Source organism: Notamacropus eugenii, chromosome 1 (genome assembly GCF_028372415.1).
Source record: "Notamacropus eugenii isolate mMacEug1 chromosome 1, mMacEug1.pri_v2, whole genome shotgun sequence".
NCBI lineage: Eukaryota > Metazoa > Chordata > Mammalia > Diprotodontia > Macropodidae > Notamacropus > Notamacropus eugenii.
Genome location: NC_092872.1, coordinates 504,927,258 through 504,953,595, shown reverse-complemented (window position 1 = coordinate 504,953,595; position 26,338 = coordinate 504,927,258). Strand labels below are relative to the sequence as shown.

Below are 26,338 nucleotides of genomic sequence, written 5' to 3'. Positions count from 1 at the left end.
GATAAATGGCCTTTTAACTGACATAGTAACTAATAATACCTTTCATTCTATACACTTTTATAGTCAACAATACTATAATACTATTTCTTTAAAAAAAGATTAAGTCAACTTTATTTTATTTTCAGTTCTAGATTCTCTCCTTCCCCTATCCATTGAAAAGGAAAGAAATACAACTTAAAATGTACTTTCATGTTATCTCGCTCAATTCTCACAACAATCGTTCAAGGTTAGAGGCCAACTATTATCATCCATATTTTCTTGATTAGGAACATGGACTCAGAAAAAGAGACTTGCTCAAAGGAACAGCATAAATAAACTCAAACATCCCTCCATTACACTATAGTTTATTACATAATTCCAAAAGAGTAAGGCAGATCTACTTTGTCAGTAATGGTGAAGGAATATTTCATATCCCTTGAATAAAGTAAGTTCACTCTGTCCTTTTGGTGACCTCTCAAGGAACATAACATGCGCGAGTTGGCCATGCCTTAATGTTTTGGGAACTAGCCACTCCTGGAACACATAGATAATACTTGGAGGATCTGGCTAGTCCTCCCAGTATATGATTAATTAACTTATATCTTGTGGCCCCCGTATGATATCTCCTTGATGGACAAAACCTGCATTCCCATGGCCATGTGCCTGACCAGCTTGGAACAGTGTGCGGAGCCGTTGGCAAAAAGCCTTCTTTGTCTAGGTCCCTATAAAGTCCCCCCGCCTAGTGTAAGTCCTCGGAATCTCACCCCTGGAGAGGACGCTCTGCCTGGGACCCTTGTGCTCCCAATTAGGACCCTGAACGCTGTATCCCGGGATTCCCCAGCTGATGTAATTCAGGTGTTGGTGCTCCCCGAATTTGTGATGTTTTCTTTTTCTTTTTCTGCTACACTGATTATTATTATACTTATTACTCTGTGCTTATTGTGTATTATCTGTTGTATTGGATGTAATTATAGACAGTCTATAATTAAACTACTTTCATTTTTAAAGCAGTGTGAGAGTGTTATTTACAGGAACGAATCCGAACCCCTAAACATCACAAAACAAATGGCCATGTGTATTAAATTTTAAATATAAGGGAAGGAAAACAGAATGAAACTAATATATTTTATAATTCTGTTGAGAAGTGAGTTGAAAAAATATCAGTTACTAATGTTGCTACAGAAAAATACAGAGAAAATTCAATCAAGTAAATTTTAATAGGCCCACAATTAGAAATATACTCAACTAGATCTAAAATAAAGCATAATTAAATAGAAGTTTTAAGTAAAAATGAAAAAGAATTGTAATTCTATAAGAAATCAGTGATCACTACTTTACAGAATGACAATGACATGAATTTAAGTTATACATATACGTATGTAAACATATACATATGTGTGTATATCTGGAACATTGGCAATTATGTGAGTGCTTCCACTGACTTCTTTATTGAATGTAACATGGTCAATGAGTACTCCTTTTAAAACAAAGGGTTGATTCCATTTAATTTCCTTTTCCAATATGATTGCACTGCTTCTTTTAAGGCAGGAAAGAAAAATTACACATTTCCTGATACTATAATACTATCAAAGGCATAATAACTGGTACCCTAGGTAGGACATATTGTATTTATACATTTGAAAGAAAAAAAAATTCCCCTTGAATGTGTAATTCACAAATTTTAGAGTGGAAAATAAGTTAATGCTAAACACATAATTGCATCAGCTACTAAGTTATTCACTTATTTATACAATGGCCTATAATAACTTTAAAAAAGACAATGTCTGAATCAATCACTAATCTTATATTTGACTATTTTTCCAATAAAAATATAATTAATTATATTAAAAGTCTATTAGTTCTATAACAAATTAATAAACCTACCTTGTTGAGAAGTAGACCTGATTTATTTGAATTCTTCCTATTAAAAAAAAAGTTTTTGTCAAATTAAAAAAAAAAACTTGAAAACCAGTAGAATAAGATATCAAAAAAATTTCTTAAAGGAGCTGAAATATAGTTTATTAAGTTCATATCTATATGAAATTACAACAAAATTCTAGTACATTTTGGTTCTTAGATTTGTGTGGTAAGCTATTAGTTTGCACTGAATCATCACCTAGTGACAAATTAGATTTTCTCTATGGTCCAGTCCTGCGATTTCAATGGTATAGTGAACTAACTGTTTTCTACCAAGATAGGTTCTTCTGTTCCTGCAACTTAAACTTTTAGACAGTAGCATGGGGGGCACTAGGTCAAGTGATTTGCCCCTAATTCTCCCCAAATAAGGACTAAATACCATATCACAAACTTCCCTGACCTGAATAGATGATTACAAAACCTGAAGTGAGAGGTTATATTTATGTTTTCAATTTAAACAATCATTTATTAGGTATATTCAGTCATTTGAGAGTGTCTGATTCTTTGTGAACCTCTTTGGTGTTTTCTTGGCAAGAATACTTTAGTAGTTTGCCACTGCCTTCTTCAGCTCATTTTACAAATGAGGAAACTGAGGCAAACAGGGTTAAGTGACTTGCCCAGGGTCACACAGCTAGTAAATGGCCAGATTTTAACTCAAGGAGATGAGTCTTCCTGACTTCAGGCCCAGCACTCTATCTAGGTTGTTGCTCTATAGCTGCTCTATGTACTGGTACTATGTACCAGGAGCTATGCTAGGTACTAAGAAGAAAGACAAAAAGTTCAAGGGGCATACATTGTAGTAGAGCTTAGATTTACTGTACCTACAGACAAATAAATGTTAAATATTCATATGGACATAATACCTGTGCTGCTATGAATAATGCAGTACTATTTAGTTAAGTATATGAGTAAGCCTAAATTAACTAAAAAAGAAAAAATCAAGAAACGAATCTGGCAACAATATAAGAAAGGTTGATATAAAGAAAATAATTACTCAACAGCATAAAGATTTCACACAGGGAAGATATAAGATATTATATATAAAAATTAGGCAAATTTCTACTAATGAAATGTTTCATATTCCCACTGGGCAGGGCACTTGTTTTTACTAATTGAGTGTTATCTGAACCAACAAATTTAACCCCATAAAGTTGTCTCACCGCCGCCCCCCCCACAAATTAGTCAAACATTAATCATACTTTCATGAATAAATGATACTGCCAAAAGCAAATGAGAAGGATTTTTAGGGATTATGAAATTTTAGGCAGAAAATTCTCATACTGAGCTAATGGTATACGTCATGTGGACTTGCTTCCCTGTCACAATCATACATAAAGCTTTTTCAACAAGGTAGAACCTAGCAGAGATCACATCCCATTGGGATTCAGGATCCAGAATAATGTATGAGGGTAGGAAAAACTCACAACTACACCATGACTACAAAAGCTTTGAGGAGGAAGACTGTATCAATCATTTTACCAAAACTCTTAAGAAATGTAGAGAATTAAAGAGGTGCCACTAACGCTAGGCAAATACCTCAATTTTCATAAGGTACCACAACACTTTGTTTTTCTTACCTCATTTTACTAGATGGAAGTGGATTTTTTAAATTGTAATTTTGTAATTTTATAAATTTGTAATTTTGTAGCCTGTAATCTTGATGCAATTTCTGTTAAAAATCTAGAATATCTTATTTAAAAGTGGTTTGTGTTCACTTATAAAGTGAAATTATCATCAGTGATTTACCTCAGTAGGACTCAGTTATCTTAAAGGAAACTCATTTCCATTTTTATCAGGGCAACTAGCCATAAACTTAATATGTCTAGATTTTATCAAGGCATTTATCAGAGTAAAGATTCTGGATGAAATGGTGAGCTGTGGGATGATCTGCAATAGTTAGGTGTACTAAACTTGGTGGGTTATTTAAAAATGGAGGAGAGCTCCAAAGAATGTGGTGAAAATAGAGGAGCACATTAGGATAGGGATTGGGGAAGAATAAAATTCTCTAGACTCTGAGATGAAACAATGAAAAAGGAAGAATGATTGGGGAATGATTAGCACTTTTGCAGCTCAAATTACATAGTAAAGCAGTAAGTATGAAAACTATTTGTCACTGATTTAAAAAATAGAAAATTAGGTTAATGAAACAGACTAGATAAGGAAGAATCAGAAATAACTGGATTTCAGTGATCAAGAGTTCAATAAAACCCACAACATAAATTTCCTAGGGAAGAACTTTTTACTGGAGGGTTCAGAATTCAATGATGATCTGGTAGATATTTAATAACCAGTTCTCCAGCAAAAAAAAAAAAAATAAGTGCACATGAAACACTTTAAAATTTAATCTACGTTATTACCATTTTTCTCACCACTTTATTATTATTACACAATCAACAAAACAATAAAACAAGCCCTGACTTGTAGCATTTGCCAATTTTTGAGGTGTAAATGCACACACTGAAGATTAAACAATGATGTCTTGTGAGCCTGTACAAGCTGGTTCTAGCACACTCCTGATTCAGAACAACACCTAATATTATATAATATAATATAAAAATATATGTGACCTCAATATTAAAAATCACATCATAAAAAAACAACTGGAAGAAACCAGATCAGGTTATCTGTCATAGCAATGCTTAGAGGGAGAATTCTTAACCAAGCAAGGGGTAAACATGTTTATAAAATAAAAAAAAATCAAATACAAGAAATTGAAAAGGTTTTGCATGTACAAAATTAATGTACCTAGGATAAGAAGGAAAGCTACTGACCGGGGGAAAAAAAAAACCTTTGCAGCAAATAAAGTCTTTTTATCCAAGATCTAGAAATTGATCAATAAAGGAGAAGATTCTGGGAAGATTGCAGAGTAGGTCAGAAAATTCCAAGCTCTTCAGATTTCCCCCAACAAAGACAAGATAGTGCCTCAGGGAAAATGTAGAGTGGTAAAAATACACAAGAATTGGGTCAGAACATTGGTTCTCCTGGGACAGCTGGGAGAAGATCCAAAGAAAAACCCCCAACCTAGATTTTGTCCCTGTGAAGAGTAAACATTTCCAGGCTAGTTCCCCTTAAACAGCAAGCCTGAGCCCTAGGACTAGCTGGGTTGGAAGTTAGCCTCAGCCTCGGCCACTGGAACTTCTATTCCCTGGATAGTGTTGGGGGTCCATGTAAAAGCCAAGGAAGATTAAGGGAACCTCTACCAATAAGGAATGCAAGAAACAGCTGTGATGCTGAGATATGGCCCTTGATAAGAAGAAACCAATAGAGAAGATGAGAGTTGAAGCAGTGGGGTGGGGACATCTCTGGCTGTAGGCCAGAGGGTACAGTTCTTGGTTTCAGTTCTAGGCCAGAGTGGAGAACTGAAGGAGGATCTGAGGCCAGAGACACTATCCCCTATACCCTCAGACAAGAAATGATTACAAAAAATAAGATGCTGCAAATATTACCAAAATGAGCAGGCAAAGGAGAAAGAATCCAATCACAAAAAGTTACTATGGGAATAGAGAAGACCAGTGTTTGTCTTCAGAGGAGGATACTGAAGGAATAAAAGCATCTCCTACCCCAAAGAGTAACATTAAATGATTACCTTGCCAAAAAGAACTCATAGAACTTTAAAAAGACTTCAAAAATCAATGAGAGAGATTGAGGAAAAGTTAAAGAAAAAAATAAGAAAAAATACGAGAAAAATAAGATTATGAAAAGTCAACCAATTAGAAAGAGATTCAGAGTCCTAAGGATGAAAATAACTCCTTAAAAATTAGAACTGGGCAAGGGGAAGCCAGTAAAGTTATAAGAGAGCAAGAAATAATAAAAAATAGAGAATGAAAAAACAGAAGAGAATATGAAACGTCTTATAAAAAAAGAGAAATGATTTAGAGAACAGATCAAGAAGAAAAAAGAATAACTGGGCTACCTGAAAGCTATGGCCAAAAAAAAATCTTGATACAATAGTACAAGAAATAATTAAAGAAAAGTGTCCTGAAGTGTTAGAACAAGAGAGGAAAAGCAGAAACAGGAAAAAATCATCAATCACCAACTAAAAGAGATCTCATGACAAAAAAATACAGGGATATTATAGTCAAATTCTGAAATGCCCAGTTCAATTAGAAAACATGAGCAACAAGAAAAACAATTTAAATATGGTGGTGCCACAATTAGAATCACATTAAGACCTAGCAACAGTGAAGAACCGCAGATTGAGAACACTATATACTGAAGAGCAAAAGAATGGATTGCAGTAGAAAATATAATACCCAGCAAAGTTTTTTTTTTAAACAAACAAGGAAAACAAATGGATATTTAATGAATTGCCAGGCTTTCAGGATTTTGTTTAAAAAAAAAAACAAACCTGAACTTAACAGAAGATTTGCCATATAAGATCCAAGAGAAATATAACGTACATATCAAAGACTAATTACAAGGGACTCAACAAGGACAAACTGTTTAGTTTTTATATGAGGAAATGCAAAACATGTATATTTAATATTGTTATTACTAATTGGGTAGTTCAAAATAAAGAGTGGGGTAGACCTAAGTATGATAGGATTCTAAACAGTAAAATTGTTTACAAAAAGGTAAAAAGATCCAAAACAAATGAGGAGCAAGAAGAAAAACTGACATAGAGGAATTAGACGGGGGAGGAAGGTTAGTACTTCTGGAATCCTACTTTCATCAGGAATGGGTTTAAGAGGGAACTATGTGCGTATGTATATATGTGTGTTTATATGTGTGTGTATAAACATATATGTGTGCATATGACATGTTAATTTAGAAAGGTATAAAAGTTATCTAAATTCAGAAAGAAATAAAAAGTTAAGGGGACAGGGAAGGGGGACAGTATAGAAGGGTGTTTAGATTTATGGGAATGGGAGAATACAGGGGGATCTGTGGAGGAGGGACAGGTAAAGCAGGTTAAGGAGGGGAAAGGTAGTGGTAGAAGTAAAATAGAGGACTCAGGAGGGATAGGAAATAAGAGATATGCACAAACAAAATAAAGATCAGGAGGAACATTTATTAGGGAAAAAAAGGTGGAGTAGTAATCATGATCTCAGACAAAGTTAAAGCTAAAAGATTTAATCAAAAGAAAAACAGAAACTACACTATATGTCAGCTATATTAATCAATATTGCTTAGACTATTTAAAATGACCAGACAGTATAGGGTTGGAATATTGCTATGGCATAGGAAATGATGCATTGGTGGGACTTTGAAAAATATGGGAAGATTCAGACTTATGGGGAGGAAGGAAAAAGAAAAAGTGCACAGCAGAGAACAAAAGAAAACTTACAAGGAAGCAAAGAAAGAATAGACAGCTCTGAACACAATGTATAGTATTTATTATATAGGCTTTCTTGAAACAGAAATGTATTGTATTTTATATACATATTTATATACATATTTTGAATCCTCTCTTACATTTTGTTGTCCATATGGCAATGCTTTTTTTCTTTTCTTATTTTGTATTTAAATTTTAATATTTAAGTTTATATTTTTTTCTTTTTTGTGTATTTAAGCTTAAAATAAATGAATTTTAAAAACTGATTAATAAGCACTTAAATACCTATTTTGTGTCAGGTACTGCACTAACTGCTAGGGATACAAAGGAAAATGAAATCCTTGATCTTAAAGTGTTTACAATCTAATAGAGGTGACAATGAATAGACATATATAATATGTAGATATTAAATGAAAAGCAATCTCAAAGATGAAGACAAGGAGCTACAGGGGGAATTAGATAAGGCTTTCTATAGAAAGTGGTATTTAACCTAAATCTTAAGGGAAGCTTAGAGAAACTAAGAGGTAGATATGAAGAAGAACATTTGAAGTCATATGGGACAACTAGTTCAAAGCACTAAGATGAAAGATGAAAGTACTTTCCCCTAGAAAGAATGGGAGGAATTTAATTGCTCTTTTCTTCTAGGGGAAAGTACTACCAGTTTTAGAGTTCAGGAAAGGCCTCCCATAAAAGTTGGCATTTAATATACAGAAAACCAACACACATTCACAAGCCAAAAAGTCATTTCTTGGTACATAAGGTATCAAGGGATATAAACGGTTCTCAAAAAGAATTGCTAACTATTAACAAGATATAAAAAAGACTGCTATAGTTCACTAATAACAGAGTAGAGAACTGATGGAAGAGGCTTGGGAATCTACTTACAGAAAGATATTACTGACATAAAACTGGAAGAACCCTCTTCCCCAATTTGGAGCATACAGTTATTCTGTATACTGTATTCCTCAGTTATTCTGTAGCTAGTTCTGATCTGCCAGCTACTTGATGAAGAGACAGAGACTACTGACTACTGACAGAGACTATTTGTGTAGCCAGAATGGAGGTGCATGCAAAATAGTCACCTCAGATGTTTTTGATCCCCAGCTTTTCCCAAAATGACAAGCAATGAAAAAGAACTAAGGCTGAGATAGGTGAAGAGGTCAGACTTTTATCTCTCAAGAAGTCTGCCTAATGATGCCAAGAAGAAATGGCTCTGTTATTGCTTTTATTTTACTTATTTTTTCCTGTTTGTAGGTGAAGGAGACTGGAGATGGATATGATTCTGTGATCTTCTATAGGTCAGGAGAGTGAGGCACCAAAGTGGTTCAGGAACCAGGGTTTTACTGGAAACCCAAAAGCAAAGTACTGAGCAACATACTTGCCTCAGCTCAGTGGTATCTGACACTCAAATTTATTCAGAGGTTGTGAATTTATTGAGATAAACATTATGTAGAAACTTCATCAAGTTTGAGCACATTCTTTCCAGGTAGTGGGATGATATAAAAGAAAATATGTCCCCCCCAAGTATTGAGGGAGAGGGGAGAAGAGGAATATTTATACTTCTGTTCTTACTATATCTCTGAAGTAAACAGCCCTTTGTAAAATCTTTGTAAAAACTAACCTAGTTAGTTATATGGGGCTATGAGGCTAATTATTGGAGGTTGACAATAGAAGGAATACCCTGGAATGGGGCTCAAGTTGATGGTATTAGAAAACAACATCTTGATACCTCAAATCTCCAAGGAGATGTTGCCAACACTGCTCTAGGATACTAAGTCCAGGCTATCACAACATAAGGAAAATACAAATCAAAACAACCCTGATGTTTCACCTCAAATCAAACAAACTGGCAAAGATGAAAAAAGATGGAAATATTCAATATTGGAGTTTATGGGAAGACAGACATATTAATACATTGCTGGTGGAGCTCTAAATTAGGCCAATCCTTCTTCCAGTTTGTATTTATGCTAAGAAAATGACAAAAACATCCACACTTTCTAACTCAAAGATTCCACTACTAGGTACATATACCAAGAAGGTTACCAATAAAAAAATATGTTTTATGTAGCCCTCTCCTCAAATGATTAAATCAACACTGTAGGAGAACTGGAAATAAACTGATGCCCACTAATTTGGGAACAAGTAAACAAATTGCGGTACAAGAATACAAAGGAAAATTATTGTACTATAAAAATGATGAATAGTGGGTGAAGCTAAGATGGCGGAGTAGAAAGATGCACATATACTAGCTCTTCCCCCACAGCCCATAAAATACTTGTACAGAAAGACTCTCAACAAATTCTAGAGCAGCAGAAGATACAGAACAACAGAGTGGAGGAGATTTCCAGTCCAGGGTGACCTGAAAGGCCAATGAGAAATGTCTGTTGCACTGATGAGAAGCAGAGCCTAGCCTAGCCTTGACCTCACTGCACAGGCCTCGGGTGCGGAATCCCCAGTGGCAGTAGCAGCAGTTCGAAGATCTCTCAACTCACAGGCACCAAAGGACAGGGTTTTTTCAGTTGGCCAAGAAGGGAGAAGGGCCTTCCCATAGCTCTGGCCTCAGGCGGTGAGAACAGAAGCCACACCGGGTTGGGGTGGGAAGGGCAGCAGCTTCCACAGCAGCCCCTACAGTAGTCCACATCCATTGTTGGATCCTAAAACCCCTGGGGGCACTGAGCAGCTAATTCTTACCTCAGGCCTGTGTAGCAGCCCTGCCCCCACCTAAGACTCCTAGGGGATTTGAGCAGCTGATCTTTATCTCACACTGAATGGTGGCCCTGCCCCCACAGCTTATCTGAATCTCAGCCACCAGTGCTGGCTTGGCAGAACTGGAAGAGAGGTGGTTGTGAAGAGGAAACTCTACTAAGATTCTGGACACAAAAATCTCTTCCTGCTCCCAGACCAGTGTGCACGCTTGATTGTACCACCTAGGAGGAACAGAGATCTTACAGACCCCCAGAGCATACCCTACTCTTGACAAAAGGATCCCAAAGTGAAGTAACTGGTTGGGAAAATGTCAAAACAAGGGGAAAAAGTAAGACTATAGAAGGTTACTTTCTTGGTGAACAGATATCTTCTCCCATCTTTTCCATGAGGAAGAACAATGCCTACCATCAGGGAAGGACATAAAAGTCAAGGCATCTGTATCCCAAACATCCAAAATAAATATTCAGTGGTCTTAGGGCTCAAAAAAGGATTTTGAAAATCAAGTAAGAGAGGTGGAGGAAAAATTGGTAAGAGAAATGAGAAAGATGCAAAAAAATCATGAAAAGCGGGTCAACAACTTGCTAAAGGAAACCCAAAAAAATGCTGAAGAAAATAACACCTTTAAAAATAGGCTAACTCTATTGGCAAAAGAGGTTCAAAAAGCCAATGAGGAGAAGAATGCTTTAAAAAGCAGAATCAGCCAAATGCAACAGGAGGTTCAAAAGCTTACTGAAGAAAATAGTTCTTTCAAAATTAGAATGGAATAGATGGAGGCTAATGACTTTATGAGAAACCAAGAAATCACAAACCAAAAGAATGAAAAAATGGAAGATAATGTGAAATATCTCATTGGAAAAACAACTGACCTGGAAAATAGATCCAAGAGAGACAATTTTAAAATTATGGGGCTACCTGAAAGCCATGACCAAAAAAAGAGCTCAGATATCATCTTTCATGAAATTATCAAGGAAAACTGCCCTGAGATTCTAGAACCAGGGGGCAAAATAAATATTGAAAGAATCCACTGATCACCTCCTGAAAGAGATTCAAAAAGAGAAACTCCTAAGAACATTATAGCCAAATTCCAGAGTTCCCAGGTCAAGAAGAAAATATTGTAAGCAGCTAGAAAGAAACAAAATGAGTATTGTGGAAATACAATCAGGATAACACAAGATCTAGCAGCTTCTACATTAAGGGATCCAAGGGCATGGAATATGATATTCAAGAAGTCAAAGGAATTAGGACCAAAACCAAGAATTGCCTACCCAACAAAACTGAGTATAATACTTCAGGGGGAAAAAATGGTCGTTCAATGAAATAGAGGACTTTGAAGCATTCTTGATGAAAAGACCAGAGCTGAAAAGAAAATCTGACTTTCAAACATAAGAATCAAGAGAAGCATGAAAAGGTAAACAGGAAAGAGAAATCATAAGGGACTTACTAAAGTTGAACTGTTTACATTCCTACATGGAAAGACAATACTTGTAACTCTTGAAACTTTTTTCAGTATCTGGGTAGTTGGTGGGATTATACATGCACACGCACGCGCACACACACACACACACACACACATAGAGAGAGAGAGAGAGACAGAGTACAAGGTGAGTTGAATAGGATGGGATCATATCTAAAAAAAATGAAATTAAGGGGTAAGAGAGGAATATATTGGGAGGAGAAAGGGAGAAATGGAATGGGGCAAATTATCTCTCATAAAAGAGGCAAGCAAAAGACTTTTTAGTGGAGGGAAAAAGAGGGGAGGTGAGAGAAAAACATGAAGTTTACTGTCATCACATTCCAATGAAAGGAAGGAATAAAATGCACACTCATTTTGGTATGAAAACCTATCTTAAAATACAGGAAAGTGGGAGAGAAGGGGATAATCAGGGTGGGGGGGATGATACAAGGATGGGAGCAATTAGAAGTCAACACTCTTGGGGAGGGACAAGGTCAAAAGAGAGAATAGAAGAAATGGGGAGCAGGATAGGATGGAGGGAAATATAGTTAGTCTTACACAACATGACTATGATGGAAGTCATTTGCAAAATTACACATATATAGCCTATTGAATTGCTTGCCTTCCCAGTGGGGCTGAGTGGGGAGGGAGGAAGGAAGAGAAGTTGGAACTCAAAGTTTTAGGAACAACTGTTGAGTATTGTTCTTGCATACAACTAGGAAATAAGAAATACAGGTAATGGGGTATAGAAATTTATCTTGCCCTACAGGACAAAAGAGAAGATGGGATAAGGGAAGGGAGGGATGTTAGAAGGAAGAGCAGACTGGTGATAGGGGTAATTATAATGCTCAGACTTTTGGGGTAGGGGAGGAGAGAGATGAGGAGAAAGTTTGGAACTCAAAATTTTGTGGAAATAAATGCTGAAAACTTAAATAAATAAATTAAAAAACAAAAAAAAGATGAATAGTATTAATACAGAGAAAGCATGCAAACTGAAATAGAACCAGAAAAAATATGTTCACAATGATTACAACTTAGAAATATAGCAAACAACAATAAAAACAAAATAATCAAAATCGAATGCTGTGAAGTTGTACACCAAGCTTGGCTCTGCAAAAAACATAAGAAAATGCACCTCCTTTCTCTTCTCTGAAAAGGAGGGAGAACTAGAGATGTGCAATATGTTGCCTCTGCCTGATCTATTAGTTAGTTTTGTCAAATTATTTTTATTCTTTCTTATATAGTATGGCTCTCTGGAAAGGGTAGGAAGAAGGACATATTGGGAAATTACAGATAATGGGAAAAGATACCAATAAACATTTTCAAAGAAAAAAAAGTTGGGTGTATTTAGAACCAGATAAAAGAGTGGACCCCAAAGTGGCCTAAAAGAGTAATACCAACTTCCATTCTCATGGAATACTATAGTCATCTTTCAACCTTTTTGTTACCAATTTGAATACAGGCACAGATGACATACTTATCATATCTGTAGTATGAAATTATATTGATAGTGATAAGAATCAGGACCAAAAATGATCGTCAGGGCACAACATTTGGTCGAATCCAACAAGGCTAAAGGTAATGTGGGCAAATGTAAAATCTTTCACTATGATTAAAAAACAAACTTCACAAATATAGAACGTAGAGATGTGACAAGCAATAATTTGTGTGATAAGTATCTGACAGTTTTAATGGATTTCAAACTCAAAATGAATCAACAGCGTAACACTGCAACTGAAAACTGAGTGATTTTAGATTGCATTAATATGGGGAATGGATGAGAGAAATGAAAATACTATTGAATTTTGTCCTAGAATGATGACATCTGGAGTATTATATTCAGTTCTAGATGCACTCTTTTAGGAAAGGCATTGACAAACTGGAGCCCATCAAGGGAAGGGTGACCAGGATGATGAAAATAATCAAAATCATGCCAAATAAGAATCAATTAAAATAACTGAGGATATTTAGTCTGGAGGAGATTTAGTAAGCATTTATTAAGTATTTAATAAGTACCAAGCATTATGTTAAAAGCTCTATAGATACAAATAAAGGCTAAATCAGTGTCTGCCAACAATAAGTATATATTCGATGAGGGAGACAACATAGGTATATATGGCAGATATACATATATAAGTATATATGTGTGTATGTATACGTATGAGTATGCACAGAGAGAGAGAGAGAGAGAGACAGAGACAGAGAGAGAGAGAATAGATGGAAGGTAATCTGAGAAGGAAAGTAATAAGTAATTAGCAGCTGGGGGGGGGGTGAGGGTGAGATAAGAATTGCCATTATAAAGTGTCATTTGAGACGAGTATTAAAGAAAAACTGGGAAACTAAGAGGCAAAAGGTAGCAGAGATAGGACTTCTGGGAACCAAGATGATGGAATAAGCCTTAAATTGCCACAAACTCTCCTGTATCACTTCCAAACAACCATAAAATAGTACCCCAAAACAAAATCTAGAAAAGCAAAGCCAGTAAAAAGATAGGGTAAATCAATCTTTTAACCAAGAAATTTCTAAAATTGACAAGAAATGTCTGTCTCACTCAGATAAAAGGGGAGCTCAGCCTAGAACAGAAAGTGTTCAAGTGGGCCAGCAGCAAGAACCACATCAGCAAACCAGTGGGAGATCCTGTGCCCCAGTGTGATGGAGCAGGCAAATGTCAACACCAGGATCTCCCATGTGCCTCAGCATAGGCAGGGAAAATGACTGACTCCAGCTCCAAAAACTACCACGTGATTCAGCATAGCCCAGGCAAACAGGTATCATCTAGCAGCCAGACCTTCACATGCTTCAGTGGAGCCTTGGGGAAATACAAAAACACCCCACTGGCCTCAGCACATGCCAGACACCAGCACTAGGACCCCAGCTCAGTACCAGGTAAGCTGCCAGATATCTACAGCCTCCAACAGTACCAGCCACTCCACACCCTACCCCCTTGGCAAAGCACCAGACACAAGCGTCCCCTGTGGGCCACAGGGTAACATCAGTGCAGCACCAGATAAATAGCCAGGGCCTGCAGTCCCAGGGACAAGAAGCTTGAGACAGTACCCCTTCCACCTCAGGAGGAAAGCTCTAATTTAAAAGAAATAGAAAAGTTCAAAAAAAGGAACAGAAAACAACAAAAAAAGAATCTGACCATAGAAAGTTATTATGGTGACAGGAAAGACTCAGACACAAATTCACAAGACAACAATGTCAAAACACCTAGGGGCAAAACCCTAAAGAAAAACAAGAAGTGTTCTTAAGCCCAGAAAGAACTCATGGAAGAGTTCAAAAAAGAGCTTAAAAATCATGTAAGAAGTGGAAGAAAAAAATAGGAAAAAGAAATGAGAATGATACAAAAGAATTATTAAAAAAAAGTCACAGCTTGGAAAAAGAAAACTGCTTAAAAATTAGAATTGGTCAAATGGAAAAAAGAAGCACAAAAGCTAACTGGGGTAAAGAACTCCTTAAAAGTTAGAATTGGGCAAGTGGAAGCTAATAACTCTGTGAGACATCAAAAACCAATCAAACAAATTTTAAAAAATGAAAACATACTATTAAAAAAAAAGTAAGGTGGCAGTGCATCCCAAGCATAGGAGATAGCTACTGCAAAGGCACAAAGGAGATTAAGGAATTAAGAACTACAAGCTGGCTAGTGTAGTAGAATCTGATTTACATGGAGGACATGGAAGTGTACTGAATAGAAGGATAGGAAAAAGTGAGGACATAGAAATTTAAATGTAAACAGGGAGAGTTTATAGAGGTCATTAGTAAGGTCATTAAGGGGATAATCTGGTCAAATTTATGCCTTATTTATTTTTAAATTTTATTTTCTTTTTTCAATTTTCAAAGATATATTTTCTCAAAGACCTAATGTTTTAGAAAAATTACTTTTCATAGTACTACATAGATTGGAGCAGGGAGAGACTTGAGGCAAGGGAATGGCTAGTACAAGAAAGAGTTGATGGCCTCAGCTAAGGTTATAGATAATTGAGAAAGAGAGATGCAAAAGGTGTTGTGAAGATAGAAATGAAACTACTTTTCAACAAACTGAATAGGCAAGGAGAGTAAGTATTTGAGGATGACACTCAATTTGTGGGCCTACATGCCTAGAAAGATGACGGCACCTTAGACAAGAATAATGAAATTTGGAAGAAGGATGAGTTTAGGGGAAAGTATAATGAATTGTTTTGTATATACTGAATTTGAGATGCCTATAGGACATCTAGTTTGAGATCTCCAAGAAGCAGCAGGAGATACATGACTATCTCAATAGAGAGATGAGGGATGGATAAAGAACTGCTATTCACATGGAGAGAGACAATAAAGTCACGTCAATGAAACTATCATCAAAAAAGACAATATAGAGCAAAAAGGAGGAAAGGCCAGGAAGTCTTACAGTCACCTAGAGTTAGTGGGTGTGATACAGATGAAAAAAAATCAGCAAAAGAGACTAAGAAATAAAAATTATTTCTGTTTTCAATTCTCTGAAGGATATTAACACAGAAAAAAAGGATGTTATATTTTGCTTCACCCAGGAAGTAAGAACTAAGAGTAAAGGGTATAAGTTATAAAGGTAGATTTTTTGGCTTGACATCAAGCACATTTCTAATATTTAAAACTGCTCAGAAGTGGAATGTATTAACTCAAGAAGTAATAAGTAGTTTGGATGATTACATATGCTGGGAATTTTGTAGAAGGGATTCAAAAGTAAAATATGGAGAGTACAAGATAAAATCTTAAGTCCCTATCTTCTGTGGGATTCTATAAATAAATTTATTGCCCCCTTCTGGATATTTTTCAAAATAGGCAACTGTTCCTACCACTTTTTAATTATTATTTTATTATTATTTGTAGGACATTCTAGGTGACTAAAACATATTCTTAAAATAACTATCCTTAAAACATATGTAAACAAATTATTTAATAAATTCATTTTTCAACAACATACCTGTCACATAAAGATTCTCTAAATTTTCTTGAAGAATCTAAATCTTCCTTTTGTTTGTATCTCTTATTAATTTGGTTGATCAATGATTCTGCTGCATCAGTAAATTGTTTTTCTTTTGTCTCTTCTTTCTGAAATAGTTCATCAATTAATTTAAAAGTCTATTACCCAATAAAAATACAGGTTAAATTTAAACAATGCAAAAATCAAAAGGAGGAGACACATTCAGTCAGATTTATACCTAAAACATGAAAATATCTTGTATATTTTGGGCTATCATGTATCCAAAAGGAAAAATTTAGAATAGTATCTACATGAGGAAGGTAATTAAATATGTACAAAAAAATTACCAAACAGTTTGAACATTCTGATCCACCTATTTGATCCACCTGGGAAAATGGTTCAAAGAGATCAAAACCAGAGAACGTCCTAATACAGCAACATATAGCAGTACTTCTGGTTGTAGCAAACAGATACACATACACACACACACACACACACACACACACACACACACACACAGACACACATACAGGAAACTGGAGACAAAGCAAGTATCCATTTATTGGAGAGTGGTTGAACAAACTGTGATATAAGAATGATATAGAAATTTACTGTATCACAAGAAATGACAAATAATAAATGAGGAATTTAAAAAAATATTAGAAGAGCTCTGGTACTTGAGTATGATGAAATAATTGCACCACAAAACTTACAGAATTCAGAGAAACATGAGAAGACATAAATAGATTCAAAGTAAGCAGAATCAGAAAATAATATATCGAAGAAATAAAACCTAATTGAAAAGAACACTAAAACAAATCTGAATATTCTATAACTGTGATGATGGTCCTAGAGAGAAATATGAAAAATTCACCCCTTCTCCTGTCCTTGGAGGGGTGGGAGACAGGATAGAGAATAATGCTCATGCTGTTAAATGACAGTATTTTTTAGCTAGTTTTGTTTTACTGTTTTTTTACCACAAAGGAAAGTTCAGTGGGTGGGATTGAGGGGGAGAATATTCAAAAATTACTATGATGCAAAAAAAAGGTTATCAATAAATTTTTTAATATAAATATATTTCCAGTAATATCAAAGAGCAGTATAATCTGGAGGTTAAAAAGTTCTCTCTCTCCCTATAAAATACAATGAGATTCAAATAATTTTTAATGTTAAAATATTAATGAATTTCAAACCAGAATCAGAATGAAATGGCAAAATAAATTTTAGCACACTTCATACCAGAACTGCAAATGTGGTAATTGTTCTTTCTGCCTCTGATTAACTGATCTCTCACTGCAGCAATCCACAGTAGACTACCAGATAAATATTTCTAAATTACCACTTCAAAAGGTCACATCATTCCGTTATAATATAACCTACCTTCAAAGAGTTGTTGTAGTATTGTAGCTCTATATACAAATTTACTATTATTGTTATTACTTAAAACATTTAATGCATCTTTGTTTTTTATAGGAAAAGCCTTAGCTACTTACTAACACAAGAGACTCCCTACAATATGGTCTCAATTTACCTTTCCAGATTTATCTTCTATTATTATCCTACCCAGATCCCTCTCAGTATTTTCTTGAACAGGATTTATATTTTCCTAGAGGGAAAGAAGGTTCCAAAGGTGATATAAGCAAATGTTGCAGTAAGACTATTTCCTCTGTCCTCATACAAATACTACCTTTAAACTTGAGCCTAGCTCATTATTTCATTCAAAACAATTTTGGGTCATTTAATATATACCAGTCACTGTTTTAGGTTATGGAATAAGAAAAAAAAGAGATAGTCACTGCAACTTTAAGAAATAAATTATCTAGTAAGGGAGTTAAGGCATAATAACTGCAAAGCATGGCTGAATATGAATAAATACCAAAAGAAAGTTACAAAATATTTTGGGAGTTCAGGAGAGGGAGTCACTATGTCTAAATAGTTCTTTTGGGAAAACTTCACAAAGGAAGTGGCAGTTGGGGGAAGCGGAGGCCTTAAAGAGGTGAGATTATGGACAAATGATTTTAGAAAAATACCTAAATTTAAGAAAAATTCCAAATCTGGATTAATTAAATAAGGTTTTTAGGAACTATATTATAATGAAAACATAGTAATATGAAAGTTAGAATACTCTGAAAGCTTACCTTTCTATTTGTTTCTAGGTCACAAGATCTAATTTCAGATATCATTCCTTTCATAGGCCTTCTATCACTACTGGCATCTGTTCTAGAAGAAATGGTTTTATCACAATAATCATTATTTAGATCTTTTGCCAGAACCAATTTCTTGGTGTATATCAGAGACTTTTCAATAGTCCTATTTAAAAGAACTGATTTAAAGGTTTCAGATTCAATACGCCAGTCATTTTCTTTGTTTTTTTCAATATTTTCCTGATCTAAACGGAGAGAATTATTCAGTGATTGTCTTCGGTTTGTTTCACAAGTTTCCACTTTTGTTTTCTTCGCATTGTTATATTCCACATGTCCTTTTCTTTTCTGATTTTGTACCGTATTTTTTTCCAGTGCAATATTAGCAGATGATGAAAGAGAGGATTTTTTAGTCACTTTTTCACTAACAACATCTAGTTGGGGGGGGGGGGTGAGAAAAAAATGTAGTTATTTTACTTACTGAAAGTTATAACATTAATATTTTACAATTATCATTATAAAATAATTATACATTATTACATAAATTTAACCTTGATTAGATGTTTCTTCTGGTGATGTGCTTGTACTATCTTTCCTACAAATTTTAATATTTGTTATAGGTGTCCAGCAAGTCCATTTTGAGTGGATTTTATTTTCATAAATGTTGTCCGTACCACCAGGCAATCTATAAAGACAATTTCATTTGATTTGTGCAAAACAAGAAAATACTATTATTTAATTTTATTTAAATAGTGACAGATCCTACTAAATTTAAAATTAGATAACTTTTATTTTAGAATGAGTTTAATTATAGAATTTACCAAGTTAGGCAGCCTCCTAGCACGCAACACACAATGGCTACAAGGGCCACTTTTCATGACTATTTTTTATAAGTTCAAACATTTAAATGCTGTAAAATTCTGCTTTCCAAGTTATAAAGTTATGGGGCAGAGCCAAGATGGCGGAGTAGAAAGATGCACATACACATAGCTCCGAACCCACAACCCACAGAACGGCTAGAGGGGACCAACCCACGGTGAATTCTGCACCCAGAGGCCACGGAATATTGGAGCGAGGGAGACTTCTGTTCCGGAGAGACCTGCAAACCTCTCGCGGGGGGTCCTTCGCGCTGTGGACTGGGCGCCGGGACTGGGAGCTGAGTGCAGCCCTGCAGCGGCCGCGACACCATGAGGAAAAGATCCAAGCAGGCTACGGGGACGAGATCTCCAGCGGCCACGCGGGTCCCTCCACCCACAGAGGGACCTGCAAACCTCTCACAAAAGGTCTGTAGCGCTGCAGACGCGGAGCCCAGCCCAGCCCAGAACTGCGGTGGCCGTGGCTCCGAGAGGTACAGATCCGAGCAGGCTTTAGGGACGGATATCCAGCGGCGGCACAAGTCCCCCCACCCACAGGTGACGAGGGTTGGTGAGAGAGTCTCTTTGGCGGGTCGAGAGGGGAGTGGGGTGCCCCCATGGCTCGGGCCCCCCGGGAGATAGAAGCTGAGAGGCAGCTGCAGACAGGGGCTCCCCAAGCGGGCGGGAGCCTGGATCCATTGTGGAAGGCCTGTGCATAAACCCCCTGAGGGAACGGTGCCTGAGAGGCGGCCCTGCCCCGACCTGACCATCTGAACTTAATTCTTACACTGAATAGCAGCCCTGCCCCCGCCAAAAGCCCTAAGGCGGGAAGCAGCATTTGAATCTCAGTCCCCAAACGCTGGCTGGGAGGACCGGGAGGTGAGGTGGGTGTGAGGAGAATATTCAGAGGTCAAGCCACTGGCTGGGGAGAATGCCCAGAAAAGGGAAAAGAAATAAAACTATTGAAGGGTACTTTCTCGGAGAAAAAACACTTCCTCCCTTCCTTTCTGATGAGGAAGAACAATGCTTACCATCAGGGAAAGACACAGAAATTAAGGATTCTGTGTCCCAGCCCACCCAATGGGCTCAGGCCATGTAAGAGCTCAAAAAGAATTTTGAAAACCAAGTTATAAAGTTATTTATTTTGCAAGAAGTCAAGTGAATCTGATATTCTTTACATATAATATTATTCTGTATTCTGCTTCATGATACTTGATTGTTCTTTAGCCCATATTGTACTATTAAGGAAATAATTGTCCATAACTATTTATCTATTATGCCCTAGTAAAATAACATCCAAGTAATTTCTATTTTTAAGAGTTTAGCAGGCCCTCTTAATACTTACAAAGGTTTATCTATTTTCCCAACTGGTTGTGAATCAGCAGTGATATCCACATCTCCATCTAAATAAAACACAAATTATTTTTTCTCTTCAGGGGGAGATAGTCCTCTGATAGAACCTGTCTTCTTACTGAGATTTTAAGTGTTTTTCAGATAAAAATCCTGTTTTGCATTTTTTGCAATGACTACCAAAATTCTGAGCTATTACATATTGATTGTCATACAAAAACCAAAAACACTTTTTTGGGGGGTGTACCAAAAGGAGTGTAAAAAACAATAAGAGGTGGCATGGGGGGGGGGGGTAAATGATAAAAAAAAATCCAATTAAACAAAAAAGCACTTACTAGAATTTTGTTTTACTAACACACTGATATTCTCATCATTTTCTGCCATTTCTGAGGCCTTAGCAGTTGTGACTGGCTATAAGATAAAAGGATATATTAAAATATAATCTTTATTCTCAAAAAATTAGAAATTTTTTCTCAATTTTGAAAATATTAAAACTTTTTGAAATAATTGCCATTAATTTAGTGTCTAATGAGAGATGTTCATGTTTACTTCATAAAATGTTTGAACACTATCTTAGAGAATAAATTAATAATCTTCACCTCAAGTAAAGAAACATGACAAAGATGGTTTCCTGAGCACTGCCCCTGTATACTTTTATTCTAATGGGAAATGTGAGCTATTTCCCCCCGTGGGGCATCATGAAAATAACCCTACAATCATATCTGTAGCACATATCAATGATATCAATATGGATAGTCATGAACAATGATATATTTGTAAATTCTGTATTTGGATAAAATCTCACAAGCTATAGCATTCAAAGCTACTTTTCCATTTTCATTTCCCACAATAAATATAGCTGAAATTATTTTAAGGAATACCCAGAAATTTGCTAGATTTTCTTAAAACCAGCATTTTTTTCATTTTAATATGTACTTGTTAGCTTATCTAGTTCTTAATTTCAGCCAGAATTGATTAAAGTGAAATTAGGGGAAAGGAGACGAACACAAAATTTAAAGTAGATACCTTAATAATGTGAATTAATAGTGTTACCTTCTCATATTAAGGATAATACTGATAAAATTATAATTCTGAAAAATCAAAACTATAGGTTTGAATACACTAATACCATAGGAATGAAGAGTAAAGGTCTGAATACACTAATTGAAGCAAGTATAGTGAAAAATGCTAATACTCTATCAAAAGTAAATAATTTAATGTTTTCTAAAATACATTAAATTTCTCTATATGTAACTATATATTACATGTATATAATAAATATATGCATGTGTAGCTATGCATATGGGTATAACTATATATATAGTCATATTTCTCAGATACTCTGAATAAAATGTCATTTTAAAACTTCTGACATAATCAGTTACTTTTTTTACATTGTCAATCAATCAATCAACAATAATGTATCAAGTCCCTATTATGAGGAATAGAAAGAAAAAAAAATTCCCTGTCCCCCAGGGATTTATATTCTACAGGGAGATATAAATATATACCCATATAGATGTAAAGCATTTTCTAAGGAAAGATGCTCTAGCATTTACCTGATTTAGATCAGGTAAGGTTTCATGTGTATAAGTTGTTTCTCAAAGGAAAAGGGATTCCAAGCAGTAAAGACAGGGAAGGTGTATATTCAAGGCATGAAGGACATTTAGCACAAAGCAGGGATTTAGAAGAACAGGTGTCCTTTATGAGGAAGGCCAGTATGTATGGACCTTAGAGCATGGGAAATGAATTAATTTTCAACAAGGCTGGAAAGATAAGTTGGGCCAAGGTAAGATGAACTTTGAATATTAAAAATAGCTTATATTGATCCTTCAGATAACAGGGAACAAATAGTATTTAAGTGAAGAGAAGAGTAACAAGGTCAGACCTGAAATTTAGGAAAATCACTTTGGTAGCTGCATGGATTCCTTCCTTCAACTGAACCAGGAAGGGATGTGGTATTCTTCATTCTCTTTTCTTTTATTTTGTAAATACTGGGTGGTTCAGCAGAGTTCACCATTTTCAAAGGTGGCTTAACTCTTGCAGTTCGAGGTGTTGCTAAAATACAGAATAAGATTTTTGTTAGTTGCTGACATTATTGATATATTTTATAAGTTTAGAAACATACAAATAAATACAAATATGAATGTGTTCCTTTCATCTAGGTGATGTAGTGAGAGTATTATAAAGATAAATAACATATATTTGTGTGTGTATGCATACACACACATATGTATATATGCATATATAGATTCATACATGTATTCAAAGGTACTACTACTTTTGGAGTTTTAATCCTATAATAAAAATATCTGTATGATATAATTTTCTTTTTAAGAAAAATATGATATCCACTTGAAATATTTCTAATAATTAATAGTGTTATACTGTATATTTTATCAACTTACATGTTTTGGCTAATAAGGTCTTCATAGTCAGTTTATCTGTACCAGGAATAACCATTGATGCTTCAGACATTTTCCTTTTAACAGGAGTTATCATCTTAAATGATGAGAAACAAATGTTATGAAAGCACATCCTCTTTCCAAATGAAAATGTCATAATATTTGTAACACACCTTAATGATGCCAATGTGGATATTTATGAACAATGACATGCTAGTAAATTCTGTAATTCACATAAATATTTTCTGTTTTTAAAATGATATTTAACATTATACATAGAGAAAACCATAGTGATGGAATCATGTTTTAAAAGAATACTAATATTCGGTTCTACAGAATAATTCAAATTTATACAACATGATAAGGAGTTAGGTGCTGCAAGTGTCAGTCAGGATTCAGATTCATTTCTCATGACTTCATGGTCAGAGTTTTTTCCACTATTAAATGCTACTTTAACAAGCCTGCTTCTATATCTTTGGTTAACAATATTTTATTGAGAAAGAATACATTCCTACTTAGATATCCTACTACATTTAGCAATTTAATTAATGAAGAGGTTATCTGTTTTATAAATTGTATTTTAGAATTGTTGAAAGCATTAAAGTTTCACATTTTTTGAACTCATGATTGTACAACTAACATAAATTTGTTCTTTTTGTGAGGAGGGTATTAATAGTACTTGTAGGAAAAGAATGACTGCTGATACACAAACTTGGGGAAAGATGGAATTACTGTCCTAAGGATGATCATAATGTAATTTGGGGAATACTACTGAGATTTTTAGAAGCTTGTAGAATAGGAATAGATAGGCATGAGAGAGATGGATTAGTTGAATAAGAAATAAGGAAAGCAATGAGAAACAGTGTTTCTGAAAATGAGATTTTCAGAAAATCAAAAATGGAGAAACAGGTGATATCAAAAGAAGATGAATTAAAAGAGGGGGCAGATTCTTGAAAATAATATGGTCTCTACCACAGAGGTAGGAGCAATCATTGGAGAAATCAGTTTAAGAGAGGTATAGAAAGAGCTCAAGATTAATCAGAAAACTAAGGGATTTAATTGGCAGTCTTAACAAAATGGCAACTGTTAGGAATAGAGATGGGGAGCTTCATTCATATGATTCAAATAAGAAGTACTTATTTCAACATAATTGTTTCCCTTTCCATTATGTTTTATTTTATGCATTTAAAAATATTATTCTGAGGAGAACATGGGCTTCACCATACTGCCAAAGAGTTCATTAAACATCCTTGGTTTTATCCATTGCATGGTCAGATCACATATGGAACATTATGCTCAGTTCAGGAAACCACAGTTTAAAACACACATTGATGGGGGCTAGGAGCCAAAGTGATGGAGTACAAGCAGACCAAGCCCAGCCAAATACCTGTAAAAAATTACTCTAAACAAATTCTGGAGCTGCAGAACCCAGAGAATGAGGAAGTGAAGCAAATCTTCAGCCCAAGGGAGCCTGGAAAGTTGATGGGAAAGATCTATCACACCATGCTGGGAGCCAAGAGCAGTGCAGTGTGGGCCATTCTGGCATAGACAGGACCTGAGCAGGCCTTGGGGGGACTGAATCTCTGGCACCTGTGGTGGCTTCCAGACTTCACAACCTCAAAACACTGAGGACAAATTGGAAGGTCAGTGGAAAAAAAACTGTCTGACCTGTGTGGGAGTAGGGTGGTCCAGCCCCAGCGTGGCGGAAGGGGTGGAGGAGCCGATGACAGCCACAGCTGCAGGGGTAACTGTTGTTTCTGGAGATCTATGCTCAGAGATTGTGGGGGGATTGAGCAGTTGACAGCACACTCCCCCACCATCACTGGAAGCAGAGAACTACCTTGACAAAGAGCTCAAAAGTCAAGTAACTGGCTGTGGAAATGAGCAAAAACAGGAAAAAAAAATCACACTATAGAATCTTACTTTGGTGATAAGAAAGACGAAAATATACAAACAGAAAAAGACAACAAAATCAAAGCCTCTACATCCAAAGCCTCCAAGAAAAATATGCATTGGTCCCAGGCCATAGAAGAGCTCAAAAAGGATTTTGAAAATCAAGTAGGAGAAGTAGAGGGAAAAATTGTGGAGGAAAGAAAGTAATGCAAGAAAATCATGAAAAACAAGCCAACTGCTTACTAAAGAGGACTCCAAAAATGCTGAAGAAAATAACACCTTTAAAAATAGATTAACCCAAATGGCAAAAGAGATCCAAAAACCCAATGAGGAGAAGAACACCTTAAAAAGAAGAATTGGCCAGATGGAAAAGGAGGTCCAAAAGCTCACTGAAGAAAATATTTCCTTTAAGATTAGAATGGAGCAGATGGAAGCTTATGATTTTATGAAAAATCAAGAAATTATAAAACAAAACCAAAATCAGGCTGATGGCAAGTAATTTCCCTTTACACACTTTATATTCTAGCCAAATGAGCCTACTTGTTATTCATTATACATGTCAATCTCCCACCTCAATATCTTGACATGGGTTGTTTCTTATGTCTAACATGTTTTTCCCTCTTCACCATTACCTTTCAAAACTCTTAGCTCTTTTTAAGGCTAAGCTCAAATGCCATAAGAGGCATTTCCTACTTTCAGTACCTTTCTAAAATTACTTTATTTGGTATGTGTTTTACATTTACTAATTAATAATGTTTTTCTCAACTAGAATATTAGTTCTTGAAGGCTGTTTTGTTCTTGAATTTGTAACTAGAACAATGTCCGATACGTAATAGGTGTTTAAAAATGATTAATGAGTTGTAATCTGAGACTATAGATCAATATATGATGTCACTACTTCAAGACACCCTGGAAGCATGGTAAGAACTTGCAGCCTCAAAGCCACATGTGGACATCTTTCTAGGTTCTCAAATCCTTAATAAAAACATTTCTTCTGTGAAGTTTGCATTCAGTCAAAGGGCTGCACTTGAGGACCTAGAGTCACATGTGGCCTCAAGGTCACAAGTTCCCCCCGCCCCATGCCTGGACTATCTGTGGGCAGTCAATGGTTTTCAGTGTCAAACCTGTGCAAAGGATACTATCAAATGTCAATGGCAAAGGAAGATAAACAGAAGATGGCCTTTATCTGAACAGTAGGATTCTACTAATTTGAGCTCATGCTCCAAAGAAATTTAAGGGGTTTCCAATCACTTTTTAATGGATCATAGAAAAAGTTTTTGATGACATAAAATAGTTAAGAGGTATCAGAAAATCTGGAATATCTCATATTTATTTGTTATAAGAATAAAAAAAAGCTTACTAATGGAGAAATTTTAATTCAATTTTAAAAGAAAATAATGAAATCAAAACAATTTCCAGTCAT

General features: G+C 35.5%; 1 protein-coding gene across 15 annotated transcripts in view; it reads right to left on the bottom strand.

The window, feature by feature from the left end:
• Positions 1 to 26,338, bottom strand: part of SYCP2 (synaptonemal complex protein 2) — a 101,858-nt gene that overhangs the window by 34,409 nt on the left and 41,111 nt on the right. For 13 of the 15 annotated variants that reach the window (XR_011972318.1, XM_072633385.1, XM_072633389.1 and 10 more), the window contains 9 exons: positions 23,026 to 23,119; positions 22,506 to 22,675; positions 20,953 to 21,028; positions 20,613 to 20,670; positions 18,965 to 19,098; positions 18,411 to 18,847; positions 17,804 to 17,878; positions 16,273 to 16,400; positions 1,864 to 1,900 (listed from right to left, as the gene is read on the bottom strand). Coding sequence is in view for 14 of the 15 variants with exons in the window: in XM_072633385.1 (XP_072489486.1) it covers positions 1,864 to 1,900; positions 16,273 to 16,400; positions 17,804 to 17,878; positions 18,411 to 18,847; positions 18,965 to 19,098; positions 20,613 to 20,670; positions 20,953 to 21,028; positions 22,506 to 22,675; positions 23,026 to 23,119 (1,209 nt within the window). In the remaining variant the exon portion in view is untranslated. The remainder of the gene's footprint in view (positions 1 to 1,863; positions 1,901 to 16,272; positions 16,401 to 17,803; positions 17,879 to 18,410; positions 18,848 to 18,964; positions 19,099 to 20,612; positions 20,671 to 20,952; positions 21,029 to 22,505; positions 22,676 to 23,025; positions 23,120 to 26,338) is intronic. The other 2 variants (XM_072633391.1, XM_072633393.1) reach the window with 1 other exon arrangement.